Source organism: Primulina eburnea, chromosome 1 (genome assembly GCF_022965805.1).
Source record: "Primulina eburnea isolate SZY01 chromosome 1, ASM2296580v1, whole genome shotgun sequence".
Classification (NCBI taxonomy): domain Eukaryota; kingdom Viridiplantae; phylum Streptophyta; class Magnoliopsida; order Lamiales; family Gesneriaceae; genus Primulina; species Primulina eburnea.
This window is the reverse complement of record NC_133101.1, coordinates 26,920,039-26,928,111: the sequence shown is the minus strand read 5'-3', so window position 1 is coordinate 26,928,111 and position 8,073 is coordinate 26,920,039. Positions and strand designations below refer to the sequence as shown.

At 36.5% G+C, this 8,073-nt stretch overlaps 1 protein-coding gene across 1 annotated transcript; it reads left to right on the top strand.

Moving 5' to 3' along the window:
- The first annotated feature begins 5,582 nt into the window (after nt 1-5,582).
- LOC140829647 (cytochrome P450 83B1-like) lies at nt 5,583-7,670 on the top strand. The gene is made up of 2 exons (XM_073192956.1): nt 5,583-6,533; nt 6,884-7,670. The coding sequence occupies exons 1-2, from the start codon at nt 5,643-5,645 to the stop codon at nt 7,499-7,501; spliced, it is 1,509 nt and encodes a 502-aa protein (XP_073049057.1). The 5' UTR covers nt 5,583-5,642; the 3' UTR covers nt 7,502-7,670.
- The last annotated feature ends 403 nt before the right edge of the window (nt 7,671-8,073 follow it).

The following is an 8,073-nucleotide window of genomic DNA, read 5'->3' as shown; positions in this document are numbered from 1 at the left end:
AAGGATTATTAAGGGCGTGTCTTGGCAAATCGTAGAAGGTCCTAAGGTATGATTGAGCTTGAGAGTAAGCATGTGTTTTCTATGTCTAAGCAATGCAAGTTAAGTATGAAATTCACGTTAGTAAGTTGCAGCAACGGCCCCAGTCGAAGTCCAACGAATCCCTCAACGCCAAGTAAGTATGTTGACGTGCAAGAAAACATTTTTTGTTTTTGAGGTATGCTAAATGTCTTGTGACCAAATTATGTTAGGATTGGAAAGCGTTAAATTATGAACGGGGACCAATCCGCCCGTTAAATTATGAACGGGTTAGATCGTGGTTGTGAAGCGTTAAATTATGAACGTGGATCAACTGGCCTGTTAAATTATGAACAGGGATCTTATGTATGCGGCAGCGGATACGTCCCTGTCAGCCCAGTACTGTGGTATAGTCTGATCAGGCTCTTTTACGTTATGGGTCACTTGCTTTGAAACATCCTCTACGCAAAATGATGAAGTTATGTATGTTTACGTATGCAGTATGTTTATGAAAGTTTAAGTTATGGCACGTCGAAGTATGTATGTACGTATGTTCAAGTTTTAATGCGCAAGTTCAAGTTTCAAATTATGTATGTCCTATTTTAAAATTGCATGCGACCTTATTATGTAGTACTCGTTATTCCAGTTTATACGTGTTGAGTCTTTAGACTCACTAGACTTGATCGATGCAGGTGACTATGTTGAGGAGGCAGGAGGTGATGACCAAGGGGCAGGCTTGGGCTGAGTGGCAGGCTAAACCCGAGGACCGCAAGTTTATGTTTATGCAAATTTTTAAATTACTCTGATGTTTTGATTTGAACGTGAGACAGTTTCTTTTAGCAAAATTTTATTGGTGATGGATGATTGTGGGATTTATTTTTTTATGAATGTTGAGTGACGACCGTATGAATGTTTTTATTTAAGAAAATTTTTAATTTTTCCGCAAATTTTAAGTAGTGAAAGTACGGTTCGTTACAATTGCTGTGTCTGGGGTTGCTTCACACACAACCTCCCTAGCTGTCTAATCAGACTCGCCTCAGCTCTCTTCGCTCTACTCAAGATATCCGCAAAATGGTAAGGTCGCTGCATATTCATCAATGCAACTACCTCTGAATTCAACCCTCTGATGAACTGATTTACTACCGCTTCATCATTTCCAGCTATCTGCGGAGCAAAATGCAATAGAGTAGAGAATTTAGCAATATATGAGTCAATATTGAGCTGCCCTTGGCTCAAATTCTCAAACTCTAATTTCTTGTCCTCTCGGTATGACGCTGAGAAAAATCTTCGATAAAATTCAGTTCTGAATATTTCCCACGAAATCATCGTACCTCTCTGTGCCCACATTCTTCTACTTGTAATCCACCAACTCCTGGCGGCTTCTCGTAACTGGTAAGGCACCATTTTAACCCTCTGGTCATCTGTACAATCAAGTAAATCAAACAAGATTTCTATATCATCAAACCAGTTCTGACAATCTTCAGATGTCTCGGTACCATTCAGAACCGGCGGCTGTAATAACTCAAATTCTTTCATCTTTTCTTCTAACTGAGTTTCTGATACATCTCTCTGTTCAGACGAAGTACTGCCCTTTTCTGAAATTCTTCGAGGCGGTATATCTGAATGTCAAAAAAAATCAATATACAGTCTGTATAATCTGTCTCAGCCCTCCTCTGATCATATACCTCTGATTCAGACTCGGTTCTGATCCAGGCTTGGCAATTACATGCTGTAGTCAACTCAGATAACAAACAACATGTAATAGGGAAAGCAATAAATCATGCTAGCACACACAATGTAGTCAGCATTGAAATAAATCTCATGCTAGCAATCACATGCAAGGACAAAAAAATTCAATCTACCCCGCTCATTCTCTGCTGTCTCAGTCTGAAGAATCTATCAACTCTGATTATCTCAATCTAAAGGATCTATCGGCTCTGATACCACCTGTTGTGGGGACCCAGACGCTAATCATCTTCTTAATCATCTTTGGGGTTTAATTATCAGTTAAGATAAACAGGGTCTAAAAATTTTTCTTTTAAAATGCGGAAGGTAATGGAATCAATCTATTATACAAACTAGTATAATAATACAAATCTTGTATAACATGCCTCTAATTTAAAATTAGGTTCAACTACTACATTCAAGTAATAAAACCTATCTACATCCAAGTCCGTGATCACCACTCTAATCTCGATCTCTCCTCATCTTCTGGACCCTGATCCTGCCCCACCTGTTGTCATGCACACATACAAAACAAGACAACAGCCGGATAACTCCGGTGAGATATAAATATCCCAGTATAAACAATGTATTAAATGCAATCATATAAAACATATATATACACATGAAATATATCTTGTCACATGTAGCATAATCAACAACATGTATCCATACCAGTCTGTGAATAAAACATGAATCGTAATCTACGAAACATAAATTAATATGGATCTGTATAAAAGCATAAACAAACATCAAAACATGTATCTAATCTGACCTCATGAATCAAAGACTCGTTATCTAATCTTATCTTATCTCAAATCTAGGGATCCCAATCTAATTTAGACTTTGGTATGCTGTATCGAATGTGTCTGAGATAGACGTCGATCTACATCTGAAGCTCTTCGATACACCGTAAGTCTAGAGTCTTATCGGTTCTGAAAAAGACTCGGCGGTTCTGCCCTAGCTAGGCTGTCTGCCCTAGACTCGGACTCTGACTCTATTCTAAGTCCATCCATTAACATATCAATCTGATAATCTGCAAATATCTATGCAATAAAATAAAGTATGTGATTTAGGGAAACTCAAGTCAAACCCAACTCGAGTTGTGCAATCCCGAATCAACATTTATTTATACCTTTATCTTCCCGCTCTGACGAAGACGAAGTCTTGTATTCTGATCTGTCCATACCCAGTCTGGAAATGACAATCACATAAATACGATATCAGTATATATCTTAATTCAAAACCTGTTCTGATCAATACTCAACTCAGTATATAATCTGATCCATATCTGAACAAGGTACAATCTAATTCATATCAACAATGTCACGTTACAATCGAAATCATTACTGAATCTGATCACAATACACTCTTGATACCCCGTCAATCTGAACATCACAAATATAATACTGGACTTCATAATCTGTGTTAATATAATTCATAGTCTGAATACTAACACAATTCTGATATCAAATCTCCATCAATTTCACTCTGAAATTCATAACAATTGCATAATCCGTCTATTCTTAAATCTGACTTCAATTATACAATGTCTATTGTAGCAGAAACACCATATCTGGTTTCTATTCAATTCTGACAATATCATAAATTCAACTCACGTCTAAACGTAATAAAACTTACGTCCAGATGAAACCTGCGTTGCTAGGAACACAGTGCTGAAGTCGGATTCAAAATCAGACGGACGAATTTCTCAGAAAAGACGTAAGGATTTTTCAACCCTTTGCCCGAACCCTTTTCTCGATCTTTATCCTCGTTTTTCTTCTTTCGAAACTGTCGTGTATATATATATATATATATACATCCACTTCCATGCAAAAAGACGAGTGGCTCATTCCGCTTTTTACACGTCTCGCGCTCGAGCGGTAAGAAAGTACCGCTCGGGCGCGACACTTTCTGTCCGGGTGCGTGGCTTATTATCCATTGGCGCTCGAGCGGAAATTTTCTACCGCTCGGGCGCCACACGTTCTGTCCGACGATCAATTTGTGATGCATTGGCGCTCGGGCGGTCCTTTTCTACCGCTCGAGCGCCGAAGGTTCTGTCCAAATTCTTGGCTAACAATGCAACGACGCCCGGCTTCTTCATTCGAGTTAGTATAACCTCAATCATGTCAATTAATCAACGTCTGACTACAGTAATTAAATCTCGGGCATTACAATCAGCTTCTGATTCATCATTTCCATTCGAATTTACAGAAGTTTTGGATTTCAAACACACTAAATTTTTCCAGATGTTGCGGCCAGGTGTGGCAACACCTAGGGCAACACCTAAAGGATTCACTTGCAGTCTGTGATTTTCTGTCAATAGTGCAGTCAAAGAGGTTTGATTTTCTTCATCAGTGGATTTCTCTTCAGCATCGGATTCTTCATCGCTTAGTGACACATTGTAGCCCTTGTTCTTTCGCAATCGGTTAGCACATTCATTAGCATAATGTCCAAATCCCTTACATTCTCTACACTGCACAGAATCATACCTTTTTGAATTGTATTGTCCCTTACCTTCATTTCTTGGTTGAAATTGTTGCTTGACAGGGTATTTAGGAGCTGATGGTCGAAGTGCTTCGTTTGCAAGTGATGTGTCCATTAAATATTTCTGTCAAAACAAAATAAAAACCAGAATCAGCACTTAGTATATTAAGAGTTGGCTCTGATACCACTTGTAAGGATTATTATGTCCGATAGATGATAAAATATATGTAACAATCAGATAAGTACGAGACGCAAATTTGAGCTTTGTCAGAATTAAATGTTGTGCCAGATGTTACAACATCTAGGATAACATGCAGCGTAATATTATATTATGTAACACAAATTTGCATAAAATAAATAAGTGGACGAGATTAAATATGCACAAGTATAAATACTTGTGCGGTGACTTATGGCAAAAATTAATCACTAGAAAACCAAACCGTTTACACAAAAAACCTATCACTAGTGATTGTCACGAAAATCAATTTCCTCAACAAGTTGAGAAAATAAAAACTTTCTATAACAAATAACCAAAATAAAAACGTAAACAAGAAAGCCAAAACTCGATCCCGGAAATCACTATCAACTAGATACGATCATCAGTCAACATCGTCACAGATATTGTCTGTAGATGTTGGCAGCATTCAGCGTAACACTGAAATCACAACTTCAAACAGCAACGGCTTCGAGAACACTTTTACTCTGCAAATCTCTCCTTCGTGTGTGTATGTATAGTCGATATCGAAGAAGACTTTATCAATGACCTTGACCTCTTGTTTATAGGTGTAGAGTCCTATCTCTACAAGGAAACTTAAAACACAAGGAAATCAAGAGTTTTATTAGGAATAAACTCTTTTTAAACACTGAAATTATATCTTTACTATCACAAATAATAAATCTTTGAATATATTAATATCTCATCATCTAAAGAAGGCAAAATCAAAGTAAATATTTACACAGTCAAATCAACAAGGAAAATTATGTTAGGGAAATAATTGAATATATAAAACGAAAATCATGGAGAACACTATTTCCCTTCAGTCAGATTTGGTATTATTGAGTATTTTTATTATAAATGTGACTAGAGAACCGGACCTCACAGAAAACAAGGTTGCATTTTTTTTATTTGATGCTGAAAGACTTTAATACTAAATGATCTCATTTTCAATGCCGTAAGATATATGATAAAAATATATTTATATATAATACGAATTAGATTTACGTTTGTTTCATTTTATATATAAAATATTATGGCATAAATTTTACAAATCTAAAGACAGTGGACCTTTACAGGTAGATATGCCTGAAAACCAATAATATCACACTCCTTCAAGTGCTATAAATAACAAGCTAGCAAAGTACAAATAAAAGCACAATCGACCTTTACAAATCTAATCTAAACTCATAATTGTTTCAACATGATTAATACCATGTATTTTGTTCTCCCAGTGCTGTCTTTCACAATCATCTTTCTTTTTAATCTCTTTAAACCAAGAAATCCAAAGAAAACTACTCCCTTCCCACCAGGTCCTAAAGGGCTTCCGTTGATCGGGAACTTGCTTGAAATCGACACGGTACATCCCCATATCTACCTCCACGAACTCGCGAAAAAGTATGGCCCCCTCATGTCGCTGAGATTCGGTTTCCGACCCACGATCATAATTTCTTCTGCAAGAGTAGCCAAAATTGCCTTGAAAAATAATGACCTAGCACTCGCAGGCAGGCCTCCACTTATTGGCTTACAAAAGTATTCTTACAATGGCAAGGATATTGCTTTCTCTAATTACGACGAAACTTGGAGGGAAATGAGGAAACTGAGCGTGATTCATCTGTTTAGCGTTAAACAGGTGGTTTCATTTCTCCCTATTCGAAAAGACGAAGTTTCGCACATGATAAAAGATATGATAAAGAGATCCAATTCGTCTGAGGTGATAAACTTGAGCCAGGCTGCGTTTTTTTTAACTAATAGGATCATATGTCGAGCAGGATTCGGCAAAGAGTACGACGAATTGGGTAAAAGAAAATTCGGTCAAGTTTTTAAAGAAGCTCAGAAACTATCAAAAGCCTTCTGTTTTGGTGATTATTTTCCTTTATTGGGTTGGATTGATAAATTAACTGGGATAATTTCGAAACTCGACAAGAATGTTAGGGATTTGGACAATTTTTTTGAAGAACTTATAGAAGATCACCTTGATCCGAATCGGCCAGAGTCAATGAAAGGGGACATTCTTGATTTGATGATTAAGTTGAAACAGGGCCAAGAAGCTTCAGTTCCTATTGAATGGGAAAATATCAAGGGAATTCTCATGGTATGAATTTCAAATCTAGCTTTACTTTTCCAACTTCCCATGGAAATATTTTAAAGAATTTATAAGTTATCATGAATGAAAAAACATCTTGAAATTTATCCTCATTCATGTCAAGTGACATTGATGACATTACTATCCTAAACTTTGACAAGTTATTCGATCCAAAAAGAAATTATGCAACTTATAGAACGAAATTTGTAATTTTCCCTTGTTCATAGAATCTGATTACCGAGTTGTCCGTTCCCTTACCCCATTTTAAGCTTTGAATTGCACATTAATTTCTAACTTTTCAATGATAAATTTTCCAAGATACTTGATCAGTTATTATGTGTATCCAACTTTTATTTTAGAATGTTTTCATCGGTGGAACCGATACAAGTGCATCGTCGATAGTTTGGGCCATGACGGCTCTCATCAAGAAACCCCAAGCAATGAAGAAAGCACAAGAAGAAGTCCGAAATGTAGTAGGAGCCAAAGGAGTTGTAGATGAAGATGATATCCAAAATCTTCCTTATCTAAAAGCAATCATCAAAGAAGTACTAAGATTGTTTCCTCCAATTCCAATCTCCGTCCCAAGAGAAACCATGGAAAAGTGCACGATAGATGGGTACGAAATCCCGGAAAAAACCATGGCGTATGTGAATTTTCATGCGATCGCTTTAGATCCCGAATATTGGGAAAACCCTACAGAATTTATGCCCGATCGATTCTTGAACAGTACTATCGATTACAAGGGGCAGGATTTCGGGTTTCTCCCGTTCGGATCAGGTAGAAGAGGATGCCCTGGCATGAATTTTGGTATCGCAACTGTGGAGCTCGCACTTGCCAATCTTCTCTACTCACTTGACTGGGAGTTGCCCCATGGAATGAAGGAAGAAGACATTGACATGGAAGTGTCCCCTGGAATTACAACTTCCAAGAAAAATGATCTTTGCCTTGTGGGAAAATGCTATAAATATAAGAATTAAGATAAACTATATAGATATCTGGGCAGCTATGGTTCATATAATATATTTGCGTAATAAAATATCATGAGCCTTATAATAAATATGTTATATATATACTCGTGTGATAAAACATCACGAGCCTTGTAATAAATATGTACCAATATTTTTCTTCATCGTTTCTTGATTTTTAGTTTTGTCACCTCTTCTTCTCTTGAGGGTCATTTATTAAAATTAAGAAAATGCTAGTTGGATCATGAGGGTTACAAATTGAGCTACAAAATGCATTTGAGTAACTCAATGTAATTGTTACATTTAGCATGAGCATTATAATTATGCAACTCGTATGACCAATTTTGTAATTTTCCCAAAAGTCGTTTTCTAGAATGATCATAGAATATTGGGAGTTATTGTAGGAATTTTATCAGCATTTTGGAATCAAGATAACTAGAATTCATATACATCGGAGTAGGTCATAAATAAAAATATAGAGTAGTTAGATTAACCGCGTATCCATATATACCATATAGTTCATAATTTCATTCATTGTGATCAAAATAAAAATCAGAACTCAGATTTTAAGAAATTTCATATTT

Bases quoted from the DNA above. Each gene is read 5' to 3' on its own strand.
- LOC140829647 (XM_073192956.1), top strand. From the start codon at position 5,643: ATGATTAATACCATGTATTTTGTTCTCCCAGTGCTGTCTTTCACAATC. The intron at 6,534-6,883 runs GTATGAATTTCA...CTTTTATTTTAG, and splicing joins ATATCAAGGGAATTCTCATG to AATGTTTTCATCGGTGGAAC.